This window comes from Acartia tonsa, chromosome 15 (genome assembly GCF_053477335.1).
Source record: "Acartia tonsa isolate MP-2025a chromosome 15, ASM5347733v1, whole genome shotgun sequence".
Lineage (NCBI taxonomy): Eukaryota > Metazoa > Arthropoda > Copepoda > Calanoida > Acartiidae > Acartia > Acartia tonsa.
The window spans coordinates 9,874,616-9,898,875 of NC_137274.1; the positions used below are offsets into that span (position 1 = coordinate 9,874,616).

The following is a 24,260-nucleotide window of genomic DNA, read 5'->3' on the forward strand; positions in this document are numbered from 1 at the left end:
TAAAATCTTTAATCTTATGATTTTATATATTTATATTTGTAGAAAACTGGATATAATACGATGCTAGAAATGAGAACCGGTTGTAATCCACTGAATATTAATCGGTTTCGAATGAAAGTTTTTACCTAGTCAGCTGTGCGCGGTTGTTGTTAGCTCGCCTGATATAAAAAAAACAAGGATGACAACATACATAAGTAGCGAAGCGCAAAAATTCTATTTTTTTAAAATTTACATTTTGTAGCATGTCTAAGACCGACAAAATAGGTAAATTACATCAACGATGCTCATTGTTATAAGGAATTTTCACCTAAAAATTCAGTATCTTGAATAGCGGCCGAGAAAAGAGACAGCGCAAAAATGACGTCATACGATAAAATAACCAATATGAGAGGAGGCGAATATATATTTTACCGCATTGGTCAATTACAATGTATACTGGCCTCTCATTGGACAACTTCATTGTATGACGTAATTTTCTTGGTGTCATTTTGCACTGTCTACCGAGAAAAACACTTTTACCTCATAATGTTACAGAATGACGGACAGACAAACTAAATTATAGAGTAGCTTTGCTACTAACGATTAACTTTGACGTCAATTCAAGAAATAAATAAAAAAATAAAAACACAACAAGACTGAAGCTGTTTAAAAACTATTAATAATATACCAAGATATAAAAAAAACAGAGAAAAAATCTAAAATTCTTTAAAAGTTATGAATATTTCAAAATAAATTTTGTCAACCACCCCAACTTTTAATTTTATTTTTTGAAAAGAAAAAGCAAAAATAATTGAGGCAAGAGTCATTTTTTCCAAGGGCGATTTCTTTGGTGAGGGTTGTTGTACCCTCCCCCAAAATAGCTATAATCCTTCCAAAAACCTATGAGAAGCTACATATTAAAGGAGAACCATATGGATTAATCGGTTAGTTACCCATATCCTTTGGGACAGACAGACAGGTAGACATCCTGTTACTTAGTTTTATATACACAGATCCATATCATATGTAGATTCCTGACAGACAGACAAATATACAGAAAACATACATACAGACATAAAGACAGACAAACAAACATACAGACAGACAGACAGACAGACAGACAGACAAACAGACATACAGACAGACAAACAGACAAACAGACAGACAGACCGACAGACAGACAAACAAACAGACAGACAGACAGACAGACAAACAGACATACAGACAGACAAACAGACAGACAAACAGACATACAAACAGAAAGACAGACAAAAAGACAGACAAACAAACATACAGACAGACAGACAGGCAGACAGACAGACAGACAAACAGACATACAGACAGACAAACAGACAAACAGACAGACAGACCGACAGACAGACAAACAAACAGACAGACAGACAGACAGACAGACAAACAGACATACAGACAGACAAACAGACAGACATACATGCAGACAGATAGACAAACAGACAGACAAACAGACAGACAAACAGACATACAAACAGAAAGACAGACAAAAAGACAGACAAACAAACATACAGACAGACAGACAGGCAGACAGACAGACAGACAAACAGACATACAAACAGACAGACAAGGAAACATACAGACAGACAGACATACAAACATACAGACAAACAGACAAACATACAGACAAACATACAGACATACATGCAGACAGATAGACAAACAGACAGACAAACAGACATACAAACAGAAAGACAGACAAAAAGACAGACAAACAAACATACAGACAAACATACATACAGACAGACAGACAGGCAGACAGACAGACAGACAAACAGACATACATACAAACAGACAGACAAGGAAACATACAGACAGACAGACAGACAAACATACAGAAAACATACATACAGACAGACAAACAAACATACAGACAAACAGACAGACAAACAGACATACAAACAGAAAGACAGACAAAAAGACAGACAAACAAACATACAGACAGACAGACAGGCAGACAGACAGACAGACAAACAGACATACAAACAGACATACAAACAGACATACAAACAGACAGACAGACAAACATACAGACAAACATACAGACAGACAGACAGACAGACACTGATTCCTGACTTGATTACCTTATTTTACAGAAAATAATTGTGTTGAATACTGCCAGAATTGAGAAGGGAATAAGGTAGATGAATATCAGCGAAATCCAGTGGATATAAATCTGCAAAAAAAATCCTTTTGTTGAAATACAACTCTATCTAAGTAAAGAATTTTGTGGTGAATTTGAGTATCTTAGTCTTGCTTCAATATTGTAATCTGTTTTTCTCAATAATTTTTTGTTGCAAAATCTGCATTCCATTTAAAATTGAAAAAAAATTATGTAAAGAGTTATGTTGGCGTAATACTTAATTTGAACTGTAACTAAAGGGAAGTGGGTAAGAAGTGGGGGGGGGACATGGAAGTAGATTGAGGGTAAATTTTCACTTAGATTTGTTTGTCAGAATCTTTGTCCCTGGCGTAAACAATTCTACATAATATTAATTTAAATCTTGATTTTATAAATGATTTTCTCGAATTTCTAAAAAAAAATGTTTTATATTTCAAATATACATAGTTACTTGATTTCATTATAACAATTTTAATTAAAAAATTACCATCCTAATTTACTTTTCTTTCTCGATTTTTGAAAGCAAAGATTTTCTATAATTAGGGTCGGTCCGTCCATCCGTCACGAAAAGTTAGCTAGTTTCGTTAATTTATACAGGTTAGAATTGTAATATCGATATCAAACTTTGTGTGGTGATTCTTATAACAATTAGATACGATTTAGAAAGAGTAACAACTCTATAGTCTTTACGAGAAAGTCCTTACATCCGGTCCATTTAAAAAAAATGTTGATTTTTTACTTTTTTTGACAAAAAATTTTTGCATTTTTGAAATATCATATTCATCTGATTTTTGGAATACTGATTCCTATTATCATTGCAGAAGACATATTTTGAATTGTAAATTATACTAGTACCCAAAGTTTGTTTATTATACTCTTAAAACTTTGGGTATTTTTATCATAGCTCGATTGGTTGGTTCAAACTACCAGTTTTAAACATTTCACATAATGATTTATAATCTAAAAAAGGGGTCATTTTGTCTATCAACATTACGGATTGAATATATTATAATACACTATATTCATAATATTTTTTTTATTAGCACAATCTACTCTATAGCAGGATTTAATCCATCCGTCTGAGTGGGTTTGTTTTTTTCAAAGACTATACGAGATAGAGGTCTGATTTTTCTTGAGTAGATTTTCCTATCTATAAGACATATTTGACCATATCATATCATTAGCAGCCAAACAACTCCTTTGCTGCTTTACAGCCGCTTTCTCATTTTTGTTTATCTATCTCAAATACTTACTGAGATATAATACTCATTGCTCCGTAGCTCACTTGGTCTCGCGTCATATCTGAAATATTATTTTATTTGGATCTACTGCAGTTCACGATAAAATATTGCTGGAAAGCAATATTTCCAAAAATCTATGAATTTTAAAGGCTGCTAGCTGCCAAACGGCTGAATGTACAGATCATACCCGCACACCATTTTAAGCAGCATAAGAAGGCCTACAAATAATCTGGAATAGCCATAAATCAATAATGCAAAATTATCTCGCAGTGCAGAGAAATGCGCGAAAAAGGCCTATTTTACGTGTTTTTTCTTAAGTGAAGCTTTTCGTGTGCATCATTGGATCTTGGCTATTCCAGATTATTTGTAGGTATTCTTATACCGCTTAAAATGGTGTGCGGGTATGATCTCTACGTTCAGCCGTTTGGCAGCTAGCAGCCTTTAAAATTCATAGATTTTTGGAAATATTGCTTTCCAGCAATATTTTACCGTGAACTGCAGTAGATCCATTTATTTTAGGAATTTTGACTTTAGCCCCTTGGGGCTTCGTTGGGGGAGGGAAAATATGGGTTCCCCCCTCCTTTATATCTACAATTATTTTGTTTTTAATTATTATCATAATCAATATAAGTTTTAAAGTATTTTTTTTAAAGAAAAGAACATTTTTTCTCTTATTCATTCGAATCCGGTGGATATGAACCGGTTCTCATTCATACGAAAAACTAATCAGCACTCGGGGCTAAAAAAACTGGTTTTATTCTTATAATTGTACATTCTATATCCGCGGAAAGATGTATATAATACGATGAAAGAAATAACTATTCATTATATTATCACTCTCCTTCTCATGATAACTTATTTATTTGGCTATTGTTTAAGATAGGGATCTGTTTTCTGTGTATATGTATATTCTTCTTGTCAACTTAGTCTGTTTATTTGTCCTAAAAAGATCTAGAAGCAGCGTATAGTGTCTCAAAAGTGGATATGAAATCCTTTAAATATGATGCCAATCAGAGCTGGATCTTTAAATCATTTTATTGGTAAGCCAGATCGGGGTGAGCCAAATTTTAGCCAATCACAGCGCGGCATTTCATAAAATGCTGTGCTCTCATTGGTGGAAAGTTGGCTCACCCCGATCTGGCTCACCACTAAAATGATATAAAGATCCAGCTCTTGATAGTTCAGCCAAATGTTGTAACATTTGTTCACCTTTTTAAAGACACAATAAGTTACTTCAACGATTTACCTATCTTTCTCCCCCCCCCCCCTCCCTAAAAAAACAAAGAAACTAATTTTTGTACATCATTTAAAAAATGAAAAAGGTAGGGGGGGGGGGTGATTAGTTCATGGTTTATTGTCCTATCCCTATCAAATCACCAGTATACCATTACAAAGGTTAATTATACATTACAAGAAAAAAATTGGTCTAAAGACAGATCCCTGTGGTACCCCATGAATTCTGTATTTACCTGACAAAATCATCAGTAGCATTTCAAAGGTTATATATATATTAGAAACAATGTTGGTCCAAAGACATAGCCCTGAGGTACCCCATGAATTTTACTGACAAAATCACCAGTAGCATTACAAAGATCATATATATTTATTAGTTATACAATGAATTTACCTTTTAAAATCACCAGTAACATTACAATGGTCATTTATATATTTTAAGAATAAAATTGGTTCAAAGACAGAGCCCTGAGGTACCCTATGAATTCTGAATTTACCTGACAAAATCACCAGTAACATTACAATGGTCATTTATATAAATTAATAATAAAATTGGTCCAAAGACAGAGCCCTGAGGTACCCCATGAATTTTGAATTTACCTGACAAAATCACCAATATAGCAATACGATGATTATTTATATATAACAAGAAATAAATTGATCAAAGGATATAGCCCTTTATTACTCCATGAATTACCTGACAAATCACTAAGGAATTACAATGGTCAATGGTAAATAACAAGAAATAAAATTGGTTCAAAGACAGAGCCCTGAGGTACCCCATGAATTCTGAATTTACCTGACAAAATCGCCAGTAGCATTACAAAGTCGTTCCACCTCAATATCAAAAAATCTTGGTATGTTGTATACTAAAATAAATTATTAGATAGATAGATAGATAAATAGATAGATAGATAGATAGATAGATAGATAGATAGATAGATAGATAGATAGATAGATAGATAGATAGATAGATAGATAGATAGATAGATAGATAGATAGATAGATAGATAGATAGATAGATAGATAGATAGATAGATAGATAGATAGATAGATAGATAGATAGATAGATAGATAGATAGATAGATAGATAGATAGATACCTACCTATTGAAACTGTTGTAATAACAAAAACTGACAAAATAGCTCTCTTGTACGTACAGATCACCTGGTCAGGTCATATGTTTATTTAAAGAATGGATCTAAAGGGATAAGACAATGGCCGATAAATTGATTTATATCCCCTATCATTATACTTGAAATTACCCAATCTGTAGATTAGAACTAGTAGCTAAAATGTTTGAACACTCAATTTAATTTATCAACCAAAATTTGTTAAATTCCCCAAAGTTGTTAAGAAAACGATATTGTAAAACTTTGGGAACTAGTGTAATAAACAGCCTATTGTCCCCTCTCTGTCGGGGTGACGGTTGCTATGAAGTGTGTCCCAAAGTGTAGTGGTTAGCCCACAACACTTTAGTTTGGAGAACCCGAATTTAACTCCCTTCATTGACTATGCAATTGGTTGACAAATACTGTCGCAATTTGTCAGATTGTAATCACGCAACCTTTCCTGAGATGCTCTATCTATAATACAAAATAGAATGATGTCTGTCCGTCAGTCTGTCTGTCCCTTAAGATCTCGGTAACCACTGAACCGATCGGATTCTACTCTTCAATAAATATATCTATTGGTCCTGTGGTGGTTTTAGGCTATTTTCTTGGGGGATTGGGACACCCCTAACCCCCCCAAAAACAAAAAATCCCCCTCTCATTTTTTTAATTATTTAAAATAGTGGTAGAGTGGGGGCATCTCTAGGTTATAAAAGATGTAATTATACCTCTCTTGGGGCAGAGCCCCTAGAGGCTAGGGGCGAAGCCGCTAGTATACACATAAGGCAGTGATACAAGTCCTGTATGCCATCAAAAATGGGTTGAATAGAGGGATTGATCATACCAACCTAATTATAGAGTAGCTGCTCTACTTTAAACTTTTAAATTAAACATTCCTTGGCGCGGATAGGTTTACATACAGCCTAAAAATAAAGAAAAAGGATTATAACAGACATAGATAAAGCTTTAACTCTTAAATTAAGGGGGGGGGGTGAATAAAGTTTAGATTAGTTTATATTCTATTATCGGCTACGCTTTTAGAAGCCTCTATGGGCACTCAAGGTGGGAGGGTAAGGTGACCCCCCTCGATTTTCAAATAAAGTTTTAAAAGAAAAACTAAAAAAATTGAGGGTAGTATTTTTTTTTCTAGTCTTGGGATGTTGGATTTAGATTTTTAAAACTTGATTGTAGAGATGCTTCGCTTGTAATCTTGTACCTTATTGTAATAGGAATCAGTACTCCAAAAATCAGATTAATCGGATAATTGTATCACATAATTTTTTTTTGTTAAAAAAGCTAAAATCAACATTTTTAAATAAACGTACGGACATTTTGGTAACGATTATAGAGTCGCTACGCTTTCTATATCGTACCAAACTACTACAGGAATCATCATGCAAAGTTTGAAATCGATAGAACAATTCTAACTTGCCTAAATTAACGGAAAAAAGCTATCCGTTACGAACGTACGGACCGACCCTAATTATATAAAAACTTCGCTATTACAATTGTATGATACTTACAACAAAACGTTCAATTGTAACGGCGACAGTCAGAAAAATACTTCCATTTTGGGCAATCAGAGCCATCTAAAAAACAAAGATTTTTCTCGTATTCATTCGAATCCGGTGGATAGGAACCGGTTCTCACCCATACAAAAAAAAAAACTATGTCTAGCATCGTGTTATATCCAGCTTTCTACAAATATAAAAATGTACAATCATAAATTAAAACCAGTTTTTTCAGCCGGTGCCTTCGGCACCTCGGGTCTAAAAAACTAAATTATACAAAAATTACCCCTTTCGTAGATAATAATTAGTGTTTGAAACGTTTGAACACTCTACTTCATGAACCAACTTACATTGAAATTTTTGTATAGCATCGTATTACAGACAATTTTCTACAAATATTAAAAAAATAATCTGAATATTGATACCAATCAGCGCCATCTAAAAAACAAGTATGTTTCTGTACTAGCGTCGGGCAATGTTCAATATGGTAATGTTTCCCAATGAGAGAGTTGACAATGGCATGTTTATTACACTAGTTCCCATAGTTTTATAATAAAGTTTTCTTATTCGTTGCCTTAACAACTTTATAAATTTTGATTGGTTGGTTTATTAAGTTGAGTGTTCAAACGTTTCAACCAATAATTTTATGCTAGAGAAGGAATATTTTTATGTATCATCATTGGGCTAACAAAATTTTAATATCCGCAGATACCTGTCTATAATAAGTACGATAATAACTAATAAAATTTATAAAAATATCATTACAATTAATTCTTACAAATTATATTGAATGATATTTTACATTTTAATTATGTTTTAACATTTATATTAGTAGCAAAACTACTCAGTAATTCACTTTGCATGTTCGTCCGTCTACTTTTGGGTACCTACCTGAAACATAAACTTTGGGTACCTACCAGAAACATAAACTTTGGGTACCTACTGGAAACATAAACTTTGGGTACCTACCAGAAATATAAACTTTGGGTACCTACCAGAAACATAAACTTTGGGTACCTACTGGAAACATAAACTTTGGGTACCTACCAGAAACATAAACTTTGGGTACCTACCAGAAATATAAACTTTGGGTACCTACCAGAAACATAAACTTTGGGTACCTACCAGAAACATAGACTTTGGGTACCTACCAGAAACATAAACTTTGGGTACCTACCAGAAACATAAACTTTGGGTACCTACCAGAAACATAGACTTTGGGTACCTACCTGAAACATAAACTTTGGGTACCTACCAGAAACATAAACTTTGGGTACCTACCAGAAATATAAACTTTGGGTACCTACCAGAAACATAAACTTTGGGTACCTACCAGAAACATAGACTTTGGGTACCTACCGGAAACATAAACTTTGGGTACCTACCTGAAAAATAAACTTTGGGTACCTACCAGAAACATAAAGTTTGGGTACCTAATTAAAAAAACTTTGGGTACCTACCGGAAACATATACTGTATGATGGCTGGGTAGATCCATTTTTGATAATACGTGAAAATATTCTCTATCCTATAAGAAAAAAAATTTCCAGTATGGCTTCAAAACCGATCAATATCCGCGGGATTAGAACCGGTTCTCAGCCAGACCGAAAGTAAATGTATAGCATCGTATTACAGACAATTTACCGCAAATATTAAAATAATAAATATAATATAGAGCAGAAGGTTATTATCTCTTTTTTTTATTTTAATAATTTGTCTATAATACGATGCGAAAAATAACTATTATTATTAAGTTGTTTTCTTTTAAAGTGCACAGACCCTTATCCCACTTTTTTATAATTGGAAAATAAGGGAGGGGGGAGATATTTTCCTAAGCCTAATACCCATAAGGGGTTGGGGAACATAACCCTGCATGTCTTACCAGAACCCAATATAACCTAACCTAACTTGACCTAAAGTAATAAATAAGTAATAACAAATAAAAAACCACCCTTCCCCCCTTTATTTTTGATTAATCTTATAATAATTGAAAAGAGAAAGGTGGGTTCTGAGTTCGATAAGGCAATTGGAGGAAAATTCTTATAATAATAAATCTATCTATTTTTAATTTACATATCTATCATCTATCTTTTAGGGACTATACCTGATTTTTTAAAAAAAATAATCTATCCATCTATCTATCTATCTATCTATCTATCTATCTATCTATCTATCTATCTATCTATCTATCTATCTATCTATCTATCTATCTATCTATCTATCTATCTATCTATCTATCTATCTATCTATCTATCTATCTATCTATCTATCTATCTAACTATATATCTATCTATCTATCTATCTATCTATCTATCTATCTATCTATATATCTATCTATCTATCTATCTATCTATCTATCTAACTATCTAACTATCTATCTATCTATCTATCTATCTATCTATCTATCTATCTATCTATCTATCTATCTATCTATCTATCTATCTATCTATCTATCTATCTATCTATCTATCTATCTATCTATCTATCTATCTATCTATCTATCTATCTATCTATCTATCTATCTATCTATCTATCTATCTATCTATCTATCTATCTATCTATCTATCTATCTATCTATCTATCTATCTATCTATCTATCTATCTATCTATCTATCTATCTATCTATCTATCTATCTATCTATCTATCTATCTATCTATCTATCTATCTATCTATCTATCTATCTATCTATCTATCTATCTATCTATCTATCTATCTATCTATCTATCTATCTACTTACTGGTACAGAGTATCCATATGTTGAAGTCCTCCAAATCCAAACATAAGAACTGATGTCAGTATAACTATGGTGTCAAAGCTCGCTAGAAAAAAAGAAAAACAATAAACTGAGATACAGAAATACAGAACAAACATATCAAAATACAGTCCCCAAAGTCGTTGAATAAGAATAAGAAAACATTATTATAAGACTATGGGAACTAGTTTAATAAGTTGGGTATGACACATAACTGAGAGTTGAAATTTTTGTAATATCTCCATCCTGGCGGTCAAACCTGGCAAGGTCATCAAGGTAAAGAGCAAAAATATCTTTTACTTAAACAAACCATTTGAAGGAAGACAAAATTGACTTTGACTTACTTAAGGTCGGAAATTCATTATCAAACAGGGGACTTGCACAAAAAAATTTAGCCCACTAGCTCTATTAGGAATTGAAATAATAGGAGGGGGGAGGGGATTATAAAACTTTGGGTACCAGTGTATGATTTAAAGTCTAATGTCCCCAAAACTGGTACCCAAAATGAAAAAACAAGTTCTCTCATTCATAGGCTCAAAAACGCTGCAGAGTTTTAAAAATTAAATCAAATCAAATTTTCACTTTTTTAACATAAATTATCTTAATCAACAGAAGAAACAATTTTGTTGATCATAATTGAGGGTGTACTAAACATTAGAAGAGAGGGGACAATGGACTGTTTATTACACTAGTCCCCAAAATTTTATAATACCGTTTTTCTTATTCGTTTGCTTAACAACTTTGGGGACTTTTATTTAATTTTGATTGGTTGGTTTATTAAATTGAGTGTCCATATGTTTCAACCACTAATTTTAATCTACAGAAGGGGTAATTGGGGATCAATTAGTTGGTCATTGTCTTATCCCTTTAGATCCCTGACTAAACATTTATTTACCGTCCATTGTCTTATCCCTTTAGATCCCTGTTTTTTCTGTTTCATATCGATAATCTATATCAGATAGGTTAACATAATATTCAGGGATCTAAAGGGATAAGACAATGGATGATAAATTAACAAGGATGACAACATCAATAAAAGCGAAGCACTGAAACGGTAGGACAAACGGACACTAAAACTTATATAGTGTCAGAACTGAATAATCAGAATATAAAAGTTTCGAAAGAGTCGAAGCAAAATTGTAAGTAAATTTGTTGAAAAACTGCTTGATACAGGATAATGTTTATGGACATATTTACATTTTTAGGACTTTATTTTAGAGTTGTTACGCTTATACTAAATTGTTCTTTGTTTTCTCAGGAATCAATATACAAACTAGGATGACAACATCCATAAAAGCGAAGCACTGGAACGGTAGGACAAACGGACATTAAAACTTATATAGTGTCAGAACTGAATAATCAGAATATAAAAGTTTCGAAAGAGTCGAAGCAAAATTGTAAGTAAATTTGTTGAAAAACTGCTTGATACAGGATAATGTTTATGGACATATTTACATTTTTAGGACTTTATTTTAGAGTTGTTACGCTTATACTAAATTGTTCTTTGTTTTCTCAGGAATCAATATACAAACAAGGATGACAACATCCATAAAAGCGAAGCACTGAAACGGTAGGACAAACGGACATTAAAACTTATATAGTGCCAGAACTGAATAATCAGAATATAAAAGTTTCGAAAGAGTCGAAGCAAAATTGTAAGTAAATTTGTTGAAAAACTGCTTGATACAGGATAATGTTTATGGACATATTTATATTTTTAGGACTTGATTATAGAGTTGCTTCGCTTATAATATTGTTCTTTGTTGTCCCAGAAATCAATATACAAAAAATTCAGATCAAATTAGATCACATAAATTTTTTTTTAAAGTAGAAAAATAAACATGTTTAAAATGGACGTACGGACATTCTGGTAATGAATATAGAGTTGCTACGCTTTTTAACTCGTACCTAACTACTACAAGAATCATCATGCAAAGTTTGAAATCGATAAGACAATTCTGACATGCCTAAATTAACGAATAAAAGCTATCTATCTCGGACGGACGGACGTACGGACGTACGGACCTACCCTAATTATAGAAAAGCTTCGCTTTTAATAATCATCCCAAATGATTATAAACAAAATCACTCCTTCTATAGACAAAATTAAAAATATTGGTTGAAAATTTTGGACACTTGTAATCAGGAACCGACTAATAAAAACTTATAAAAGTACCCAAAGTTTTTGAATATATAAAACTTTGGGTACCAGTGTAATTTACAGTCCAATATCCCCTCCCTCCATGATACAATTACAGTACTATCTCTTATATCTATTTGTAACGCAAAGCAATTCTACATTTTCTGTCAAAACGTTGTTAAAATTGTTCTACCGGCTTCAAACTTTGCATGATGGTTGCTGTAAGAGTTAAGTTTGATTTAAAAATCATAAATTAAGTATTAACATTTTAAAAATTGTGATTTTTAGCTTTTATAAAAGCATATTTTATTTATAATCATCCTATTCACTTGATTTTTAGAGTAATGATTCCTTGAATCGTAGGGTATAACCTTGTCAGCAAGCTTCCAGTCAAATGCGCTTATTAGGTCAAACTGTTTTTAAATATGCATTTAATTATACTATGCGTTTGGTCAACATTAACAACAGTTAGACTTAATAAGCGCATTTGACTGGAAGCTTGCTCACAATTTTACTGATCATTGCATAAGCTACTATTCCATCTATACGGAATTTTTGTTTATTTATCTTTAGATACGTTGTTACACTGGTCCCCAAAGTTGAATGATAATATTTTCTTATTCGTTGGCTTAACAACTTTTGGGAAAGGTTATTGAGTTTTGATTAGTTGGTTCATTAAGTTTAGTGTCCAAAAATTTCAATCACTAATTGTAATATAAAGATGTAGTGATTTTATGTATCATTATCATTTATTGGCAATTATCTTATCCCTTTAGATCCCTATGTTATTTTGGACCCCTCCCCACCCTCTCTTCACTGAGTATCTTGGCACCTATTAGAGCTACTATCTCAGCTTCTAAAAGAGTTAGAGGGCTATAAATGCTGTATGATTAAAATAAATTGAATGGAACTTTTTTTTTACAACTAGGGATTTAAATGGATAAGACAATAGCCAATAAATTGATATACATCCCTAATAATGATACACATAATAATTGTTTATGTAGTTTACAATTAGTGGCTTAAAATGTACTGATATTCGGTCTGACGACAAACGCAGGAGTCCCAAACGTCGGAGTGGACAAACGTCGGAGTAGAAACTTTACCTTACCTAACCTATTTTAGACCATCTTATAGGTTTTTTAAATGCCTAACCCCAGGGGGGGGGGCTTATTTGTTCATTCATTAACCTAACCTAATCTGTATAGAAATACTTAATAAATTTAATATTTTAACATTCCTGCGTTTGTCCACTCCGACGGTTGGGACTCCTGCGTTTGTCCTGGAACCTGATATTCAACTAAATCAACCAACAAATCAAACATCAATAAAAGTCCCCAAGGTTGTTACGCCATCGAATTAGAAAACGGTCTACTTTATTCATTTTAAATTACCCCTTCTGTAGATTACGTTTAGTGGTAGAAACGTTTGGACACTCAATTTAATGAAACAGATGGTATAATTGCATGTTTGATATTAATATCGGAAATAAAATTATTACATTATTATTCTGGGAGTAAGGGGACATTGCTTTGTTTATTACACTAGTCCCCAAAGTTTTATAATAACCTTTTCTTATACGTTGGCTTCCAACTTTTATGGATTTCTGATTGGTTTGTTTATTAAGTTGAGAGTCCAAACAATACATACACTAATTGAAATCTACTAAAGGGGTAATTTTGTGAATCATTATTGGGGATATACATCAATATATCGGCCATTGTCTTATCCCTTTCGAACCCTGATCATCATTACTTTAACAATCTTCCAATTTTAGTATTGATAACTCATAGCCTTATTTTTATTTATCGCATTGTATTATAGACAGTTTTCCGCGGATATTATAAAATAAAAAAAAAACATAAAATTAATTCCAGCTTTGTTAGACCCCAAAACTGGAATTAATATTATAATTTTTAATTTCATTTTTGATAAAAAAATTGTCTTAAATAAAATACGATACATGATTTTTCAGTATGGATCAGAACCGGTTCTTATCCAGCGGATTTTCATTGGTTTCGAAGCCATATTCGGAAGCTTTACGAAGTGTCTCAAAAATCATCCTTCCTACGCTGTCTATTACTTGCGCACCTTACCTAGCATTTTTAACGTCTTTAGTTATGACACGTTATCGGACCGAGATTCGAACCTATCACCTCCCCAACGACGAGCTGATGCGCTTAAGGCACGGTCGCGGGTTAAAAAATTATATGGTAGCATTTTAGACAAACATTACTAAATGGAATAGTTAAACCCGCATCCGCTCGTCGTCGGGAAGGTGATAGGTTCTAATCTCAGTCCGACACCGCGTCATAACTAAAGACATTAAAAATGGTTCCTAATACTGCTATGCCAGATGCACGACATAAATAGTTAGAGTAGCGATAATGCCTTGGCCCAAAACAGGCACAACAACTCCTTACCATGCACAGTTAGGACTTCTCAGACAAAGGTCGTGCAATCAAAGGGTTGGTTGTCTGATGGGTGTAGATACCCTATACGATTACATTGCAATTTAAAATGCAGGATATGTTCAAAGGTGACGTGGAAAGGACTTGTACCTGAAGCGTCACCACGCCCCTAAAGTCAATATGGAATATTTTTTTCAAAAAGCCAAAGAAAGCATCTAACAGCTGAATTTAGAAAGCAAAGTCTAATGATATTTTTTCTCGTCTGCAGAATTTTAGGTCCTTGCAATTGGGAAGCAAATAGTGAGCTCTTTATACATCTATACTATAAATCTATTTATGGAATAGTTAAATACTTACTTAGACCAAGGAGAATAAAATTCAAAGAAGTTTTCATGGAAGGCCTGAAACAAATAAAATACATTAAAAAAAGGAAGACTAGATCCTCGCTCCCTTAACTAAACCAATAGGAAAAAAGTGCTAACAACCCGACCATATTATTGGTTAAATCCTATTATATAAAGTAGTAAGGTTTTTTTTTGCCTGAAGCTTAAGATCTCAATAACTACTGAACTGATTGGGTTATCTATTTTAGGTAAGCTTCACATAGTTCCCATGATGGTTTTAGGCTATTTTATTTTTAGATTCAAGTCTTAGTTTAAAGCTATTTTTCTAGTCCCTAGATACTAGGGGTACTAGTTTTACAATATTTTTGTAGTAATAGTTGACTTAACTATTTATCTATCAAACAACTTATCAATCAATCAATCTATCACTTTAAATCAATCTAGCAATTTAACAATCAATCAATCCAAATTTTAATCTAGCTAATATTCTATCAAACTTATATAAGCATACAAAAATCAATCTATTAATCAATCAATCAATTAATCTATCTATCTATATATCTATATATCTATCTATCTATCTATCTATCTATCTATCTATCTATCTATCTATCTATCTATCTATCTATCTATCTATCTATCTATCTATCTATCTATCTATCTATCTATCTATCTATCTATCTATCTATCTATCTATCTATCTATCTATCTATCTATCTATCTATCTATCTATCTATCTATCTATCTATCTATCTATCTATCTATCTATCTATCTATCTATCTATCTATCTATCTATCTATCTATCTATCTATCTATCTATCTATCTATCTATCTATCTATCTATCTATCTATCTATCTATCTATCTATCTATCTATCTATCTATCTATCTATCTCCTAACCTTGTCAGTACTATAATGGTGAGTATATTCCCTGTTAAACCAAGAATTCCAATTATAGTCAGCATCACACCTTAATATTTAACAGGATAAAACCAGGGATCTAAAGGGATAAGACAATGGCCGATAAAGTGATGTACATCCCCAATGATAAAGTGATGTACATCCCCTGTGATTATACACAAAATTATCCCTTTAAGATCTCTGATAACAATATGTTTTGAACATAACGGGTCAGGGATCTAAAGGGATAAGACAATGGCCGATAAATCTATGTATATCCCCAATGATAACACACAAATATGTAGCACCTTATGTAGATTAAATTAGTGGTTGAAACGTTTGGACTTAATTAACCTAATGAACCAACAAATCAAATCAAATTAGATGTAGATATCATAGCAACTTTATGATTATATGTAATCAGTTTTTAACATAACGATAAACCCTTTTAAATACGAATTTATGCATGATATAATTATACTATGACCGTAATTTTTTAGAAAATTGATTACTAGATAGATAAGGTTACTAAGCGCAAAGCTTCGCTATAATCAAGTTTTAAAATGTAAGTTTGTCTTTATTAAGTTGAGGGTTGGGTAATGTAACCATCCCGTTATCAATGTGTAAATGGCACTTAGAATTCGAATTTTGATCTAAAATTTTGCATGACTAATCCTTGTTAGGTCTAAATCGAACAAAAAGTTGTAAAAGTAACGAATGGCGGCTCAGCCGTTTAGCCATTTTTTGGCTTTTTTCAAGGTAAATCCATCACGAAACCTATCTCCACATAATACACTTTGTCGCTCCAAAACGTTTTCAAACGGTTCTAGCCGGTAGTTGCTGGTACTAGAAACCTAAAAAATGTTTTTTATTGTATCATCATAGATTTGCCCTAAAAATAGCAAAAACAGCTAAACGGGAGAGCCGTTAGCCGTTACTTTTTCAACTTTTTGTTCGATTTAGGGAAAATAGACTTACCAAGGATTACTCATGCAAAATATCAGATGGGAATTCGAATTCTAAGTTCCATTTACACATTGATTACGAGATGGTTGCATTCTCAGGGGGTGAATTTATTTCTGCATCAATAAAAATTCTCCTACCTCGGACCCAAAAATCAAAAAGAAGCTCTTCTTGGGACATCTAGATAGAATAATATAAAAATTAATAGATAGATTGATAGATTAACAGATAGATTGATAATTACATTGATAGATTGATTGATAGATTGATGGATAGATTGATGGATAGATTGATCGATAGATTAATCCATAGATTGATTGATAGATTGATTGATAGATTGATCGATAGATTGATTGATAGATTGATCAATAGATTGATCAATAGATTGATCGATAGATTGATCGATGGATAGATTGATCAATAGATAGATTGATTGATACATAGATTGAACGATAGATAGAATGATCAATAGATAGATTGATTGATAGATTAATCAATAAATAGATTGCTCGATAGATAGATTGATCACATTGATTGATAGATTTATCAATAGATTGATCGATAGATTGATCAATATATTGGTTGATAGATTGATCAATAGATTGATTGATATAATAATCGATATATTTATCAATATATTGATTGATAAATTAATCAATAAATTTATCAATAGATATATTTATGAATAGTTTTCTTGATAGAATAATCAATTAATAGATTGTTTGAACAATACATAGATTGATTTAGCAATAGATAGATTGATCAATTGATAAATTAATCAATAGATAGATTGTTTGATAGATAGATTGATCAGTTGATAGATTGATCAATAGATGGAAAGATTGATCAATAAATAGAATGATCGATAGTTAGATTAATCAATAGATAGATTTATTGATAGATAGATTGGTCAATAGAATATTGATAGATAGATATGTTGATAGATAAATCGACAGAAAATTGATTGATCAATAGATAAATTGATTGATCGATTGATTGATTGATGAATTGATAAAATCATAGATTGATACCTGATCTCCTAGAACACTTAGTGAACTATTGGAACAATTTTCAGGAGCATGTATAACAGATTGATCCATACATATATGAATACACTCAGCCTCCATGTGCTCCAGTAGCTCCTAAGGGGGTAATACATAGATGTATACTGCATTAGCATTCTAGCTGATAGAGCTCTGAGGTGGATTCTTTAAAAAAATTGCTCGCTGGTAAGGCAAATTATAATTATTGTAGTGAAAAATCCTCCAAAATTGCATAAAAATCTACAAAAATTTAATAAAATCATAGAAGGGTTATATGAAGGGGCAGATAGAGGCTTGAAATATAGTCTAATACCATACCTAAACATATAGTTGAGTGTCCAAACATTTCAACAAATAATTGTGATTTACAGAAGAGGAATTTTGTTTATCATCATTTGGGATGTTCATAAATTTATCGGCCATTGTCTTGTCCCTTTAGATCACTACGACAAAACAATGTAGATTCACTTAGTCAGAGCGTTATTTTCGCATTATGGACTGTCTGACGGACAGCCAAAATTGATCATAGAATAGCTTTGCTACGTACTAAAATCATATTTTTTTGCATAAATTTAAAATTAAAGGGGTAATTATTTAAAATGGACGGATGGAGGGATCTATAATGATAAGAAAATGGCCGATAAATTGATGTAAATCCCCAATGATGATACACAAAATTACCCCTTCTGTAGTTGGTGGTTGAAACGTTTGGACACTCAACTTAATGAACCAATCAAAATTTAATTAAAGTCCCCAAGGTTGTTTAGTCAACGAATAAGAAATTGTGGACTAGTGTAATAAATACATAAATTGGACTATATATACCTAAAGTTTTGTTTTAAAAAATCTTAATAATTTTTAAAAAAATAAATCAAAATCTTACCTTTATCTTACCAATAAATGTTGATAAAAAAAGTAATTTTGTTTTGGAAGATTTGTTATAAAATATTTTGAAGATTTTTTATTGATGAAAGATTAATGTTCTAGTCGTCTATTACAACCTATCATATTGGTTAGTTTAATAAGTTGAGTGTTCTTACGTTTCAACCACTAATTGTAATCTACAGCAGGGGTACTTTTGTGTATCATCATTGGGGATGTACAACATCAATTAATCGGCAATGGTCTTATCCCTTTAGATCCTTTTTAAAATACATCAATGTATTCCTGTTGTATTTCGGTATTGGTCTCCATATTGGTCCGCTGGTTACTGGTCAAAATCTTTTAAAAATCCGGATTAGTTTTTTTACCAACTTTTTGACTTTTTGGACATTTTTTTTCACTGTGTTAATAATCTTTCACCTATGATATAAAGTAGTAAAGTTTTTTTGTCTGTAGTTTAAGATTTTAATAACTACAAAACTGATTGAGTTCACTTTTTTAGAGATTCTTCACATAGGTCCTGGGATGGTTTTAGGCTATTTTTTTGCCCCCATCTTAAATGTCCTTAAACGCCAGGGGCGCAATCGCAAGCGCAATCACAGGTTTACTTTTATTTCACAATTAGATTGTTTTATCTCTTTTTTGGAGCCTGTTTTGAATTACTTTTTGGTTAATTAAATAGTTTTAAAAACTATTCATTTTCCATTCTCGAAGCATTTTATAAATTTTCTGAAATTAAATAATCTAATAATCAAATGATTTAGCTTTATAGATTTATTAAAAGCGAAGCTTTTCTGTATAATTAGAGTAGGTAGGTCCGTAAGTACGTCACATATAGTTGTTTAAGTTAATTTAGGCATGTTAGAATTGTCCTATCGATTTAAAATTTGGGATGACGATTCCAATAACAGTTAGATACGGTTTAGAAAGCGTATCAACTCTATGAACGTAGCAAAAATGTCCGTACTTCCATTTTAACTTGATTTACAGCATTTTTTATATGTGAAATAATTATCCTATTAATCTGATTGATTACTAGGACAACAAAGTGCAATATTCTAATCGAAGTATCTCTATAATCAAGTCCCAAAAATGTAAGTATGTCCTAAAACTGAATTTTTTATTTACGCGATTTTGCAAGAAAGCTTATATATACAATTCTGTTTAAATTTTTAAATTAATATTTTGATTATTAAGTTTTAATACTCTACACGTGTTAATTGTTCGTTTGTTCTACCGTTTTATTTTTAAGCTTAGCTTTATTATGGATGTTGTCATCCTTGTTTTTTTTTATCTTATCTTCTTATCTATAATTATATGCAGGGATTTAAAGGGATAAGACATGGGACAATAATAGTTATATCTCGCATCGTATTATAAACAGCTTTCAGCGTATATAGAATGTACAAGTATAAGATTGAAGCCAGTTTTATAGACCCGAGGCGCCGAAGGCGCACGAATCGTATCCTAAACAGCTTTCCGCGGATATAAAATTGTACAATTATGAGATTAAAACCAGTTTTTTTAACCCAGAGAGGCACGGGCTAAAAAACTAGTTTTAATCTTATAATTGTACAATTTTATATTCGTAGAAAGCTGGATATAATACGATGCTAGACATAGTTTTTTTTGTATGGTTGAGAACCGGTTCCTATCCAACAGATTCGAATGAAGATGAGAAATAAAATTACACCTTCTGTAGATTTAAATTATTTGTTGACAAGTTTGAACTCTTTTGAGTCCCCAATTGTTGAATTTAACAAACAAAAGTGAATAAAACTTTGGGTACCAATTGGCATCCAATGAGAAAGGGTAAATAAACTGAGAGATCTAAAGGACAATGGACGATAAATTGATGTACATCCCAATAACATCTTTTGTAGATTGAAACTATTGGTTGAATCGTTTGGACACTCAACTTGACCAGCAAACCAATATTTTTTTCCAAAAATATCCAAAGTTTTGAAATGATTATAATACTTTGGGTACTGCACTAATTAACAGTCCAATGTCCCCTCCCTCCCCAACATAATCTACGGATGGGTTAATTTTGTGTTGTCCCATTTTAGGGAATACATTATTTTTTAACCAATGCCTTATCCCTTAAGATCCCTGATCTCTTTAAAGGGAAACAATAATAATAGTTATATATCGAATCTTATTATAAACAGCTTTCCGCAGATATAGAATGTACAATTATAAGATTAAAACCAGTTTTTTAGCCCTGTCTTAACCATGACACTTTGGTTAAGTATGACTTCCGAATTTGCGGGAAGTTCTAGAGATCTTAGTTTGACGGACAAAAACCCCCAATACCAGGAACCATCAAGTTTCAACAGCAGGTTTGAGTATAGATTTATTGATACAAAATATTTCAAAGTCCTGAAATTACAAAATCAATTAATACAAAATTCCAGTTTTTATAACCACGTAATATTATTTGCTTTTTAAAATCTTTTTTTCTACGGTTAAGAATCTTTGGGTACTTTGGCTTTAAAGGAAAATTATTTGGTTTAATAGATCATTGTTAAATGCAAAAATAAAGGCACAAATAAATTACTAAAACATAATAATTGAATCATAATAAAGTTTCATGTTTAGCTGGCTAAAGCCTTTTAAACTTAATAAATTCGTCCTATACGCCATAAAATGAACAAAATCTACCTGAAGTTCTTATGGTTTAAAGCCCCTGGTATACTAGGGTTGTTCACGCACTATGAGACCAATGATAGGCCCAACTTTATTCTCCGAAATCTTCATCCACTCACATATCATTCAAAAGTAAAGAACGTGGACACATCAAAATATAAACAACACTATGCCACGTCTATTTAGGAAAGGAAAGTCAAACAAAAACGACATTTGCGCTTAATTTGAATTTTGAATAAGGAATTAATTTCGATCTTGATAAACACAAAGCTTCCTCGAAAAGAGGTTAAGACAAGCCCCGAGGTGCCGAAGGAATGGGCTAAAAAATTGTTTCTATCTTATGATTGTAAATTTTTATATTCGTAGAAAGCTGGATATAATTCGATGCTAGACATTGTTTTTTCGTATGGATGAGAACCGGTTCCTATCCACCGAATTCGAATGAATACGAGAAATCATTATTCTTGAGTATTTAACTAATCAAATAAACAAATAAGTACCAACAGTTTTTGTTTCAACTATCTTTTTGAGTATAAATAAAATGTGTCTTTTTCTCTCTCTCTCTCTCTCTCTCTCTCTCTCTCTCTCTCTCTCTCTCTCCCCTCTCTCTCTATCTCCCTATCTCTCTTTCTCTCTCTCTCTCTCTCTCTATCTCCCTATCTCTGTTTCTCTCTCTCTCTCTCCTTCTCTCTCTCTCTCTCTCTCTCTCTCTCTCTCTCTCTCTCTCTCTCTCTCTCTCTCTCTTTCTCTCTCTCTCTCTCTCTCTCTCTCTCTCTCTCTCTCTCTCTCTCTCTCTCTCTCTCTCTCTCTCTCTCTCTCTCTCTCTCTCTCTCTCTCTCTCTCTCTCTCTCTCTCTCTCTCTCTCTCTCTCTCTCTTACTCTTAAAATCTAAACTAAAAAGGGGGAGGTAGGTTGTGCTAAAATTTCGTAAAGGTTGTGATTTTTAAGACTAAAAAACAGAAGTAGAACGAAAAAAATTTATGTTAACATTTTTTTTTTGTCTATAGTTCTTTTCAATAAGGATTACACATATTTAGTGAATATTTTTGTTCTACTACTGTTTTCAAGCCTTAAAACTCACAACATTTTTAGCACAACCTACTTCCCCCTTTGTTTATCAAATTCAACTCTCCCCTCCTAAATTGCCCCTTGATGCCTCTAGGGGCGTAGCCGTTAGTTTATTTATAGAGTACATATACAGCATGTCTATCCAATGAATTATTAAAAGCGAAACTTTTCTATAATTAGGGTTGGTCCGTCCGTACGTCCGTTCGTCACACACGTATAGCTTTTTTCGTTAATTTAGGCATGTTAGAGTTGTCCTATCGATTTAAAACTTTGCATGATGATTCCTTTAGTATATTTTATTTTTAAAAGCGAAGCTTTTTTATAATTAAGGTTGGTCCGACCGTCCGTCTGTCCGTAACGTTAATTTAGGCATGTTAGAATTGTTCTATCGATTTCAAATTTATGGTGATTCCTGTAGTAGTTTTTATTAGGTACGATTTATGAAGCGTAGCAACTCTATAATCATTACAAGAATGTCCGTACGTCCATTTTTAACATGTTGATTTTTTTTTTACTTTTTTCACAACAAATTTTTATGTGATCATCCGATTGATCGGATTTTTGGTATGTTGATTCCTGGGACAACAAAGTATAATGTCATAAGCGAAGCAACTCTATAGTCAAATCCTAAAAATGTAAGTATGTCCATAAACATTATCCTGTATCAAGCAGTTTTACAACAAATTTACTTACAAATTTGCTTCGACTCTTATACATTTATACTCTGATTATTCAGTTCTATATACTATACAAGTGTTAATGTCCGTATGTCCTACCGTTTCATTTCTTCGCTTTTATGGATGTTGTCATCCTTGTTTTATTGAAATTTGATAGGTTAGTTACTATAATGATAACAAATTTTAAGGTGCGATTTTTCTTAGGAGAACCATATCGGTTCAGCGGTCATCCTTTAGTACCAACAGACAAACACCAAGAGATCCTGTTACTTTTTATATTACATTACCTGCCAAATTTTCAAGGATCTAATAATATGGAAAGCATTTTAATTTTCATTTTAAACTCTGAAAATAATTTTCTTAGATTAATTTTATTAAAAATTTAAGATGACAACATCCATAAAAGTGAAGCTCTGAAACGGTAGGACAGACGAACTATAACACTTGCAGAGTGTTAGAACTGAATATAATTAGAATATAATGTATAACACAAAATTGTAAGTAAATTTGTAAGTAAATGATGTTTAAGGACATACTTACATATTTAGAAATTGATTTTATAGATGCTTTGCTTATAACATTGTACTTTGTTGTCCTATAAATCAGTATTCCAAAAATCAGAATCTCTCTCTCTCTCTCTCTCTTTCTCTCTCTTTGTCTCTCTCTCTCTCTCTCTCTCTATTGTTAATTGTAAATAATTAATTAATAGTAAATTAATGAATATATATTACACCAATAGATATATTACCCTAAGACAATGGCTGATAAATTGATGTACATTCCCAATGATTATCAACAAAATTGTGAAGATAAAAATTACTGGTTGAACCAAATTAATATTCAACATTATGAAACAACAAATCTAAGTCACCCAAAGTTTTTAAGCTAACGAATAAGAAAACGTTATCATGAAACTTTGGGGACTAGTGTAATTAACAGCTTATTGACCCCTCTCTTTCTAGGGTGGAAGAAATCCTCCCAAAAATAATTATAAACCTTCCCAGGACATATGAGAAGCAACCCTGTAAAGGAGAATTATATCGGTTGAGCAATTAGAGAGATTCTTCAGTACAGACAGACAGGCTAACTGAGAGACATCCTGTTACTTTATTATAAGGATTGAAGAATTGATAGTTTATACTTTCTAACCAATAATATGTTCAGATTATTCCTACTCTTTATTTCTATTGGATCTTTATGGC

General features: G+C 32.1%; 2 protein-coding genes across 2 annotated transcripts in view; both read right to left on the minus strand.

Annotated features, from left to right (window-relative positions):
• LOC145307231 (uncharacterized) overlaps window positions 1-5,806 on the minus strand; it is a 28,079-nt gene extending 22,273 nt beyond the window's left edge. Inside the window, exons 1-5 of the mRNA XM_080149606.1 lie at window positions 5,712-5,806; window positions 5,405-5,474; window positions 3,385-3,433; window positions 2,094-2,185; window positions 126-158 (exon numbers count right to left, since the gene is read on the minus strand). The gene's annotated coding sequence lies outside the window, so the exon portion shown is untranslated. The remainder of the gene's footprint in view (window positions 1-125; window positions 159-2,093; window positions 2,186-3,384; window positions 3,434-5,404; window positions 5,475-5,711) is intronic.
• A 792-nt stretch (window positions 5,807-6,598) lies between these two features.
• On the minus strand, window positions 6,599-17,878 carry LOC145307603 (FMRFamide receptor-like). The gene is made up of 8 exons (XM_080150057.1): window positions 17,771-17,878; window positions 16,880-16,919; window positions 15,777-15,846; window positions 14,889-14,932; window positions 9,966-10,047; window positions 8,689-8,755; window positions 7,241-7,306; window positions 6,599-6,640 (listed from the first exon to the last, which is right to left on the minus strand). The coding sequence occupies exons 1-8, from the start codon at window positions 17,864-17,866 to the stop codon at window positions 6,599-6,601; spliced, it is 507 nt and encodes a 168-aa protein (XP_080006183.1). The 5' UTR covers window positions 17,867-17,878.
• Window positions 17,879-24,260: the final 6,382 nt, after the last annotated feature.

Excerpts from the sequence above, each read along its gene's own strand:
- LOC145307603 (XM_080150057.1), bottom strand. The coding sequence starts at position 17,866 with ATGGAGGCTGAGTGTATTCATATATGTATGGATCAATCTGTTATACAT. Across the intron at positions 10,048-14,888 it reads TTTTATTCTCCTTGGTCTAA|CGAGCTTTGACACCATAGTT; the intron begins GTAAGTATTTAA and ends CTTTTTTTCTAG. Across the intron at positions 7,307-8,688 it reads TCATACAGTATATGTTTCCG|ATGGCTCTGATTGCCCAAAA; the intron begins GTAGGTACCCAA and ends TTTGTTTTTTAG.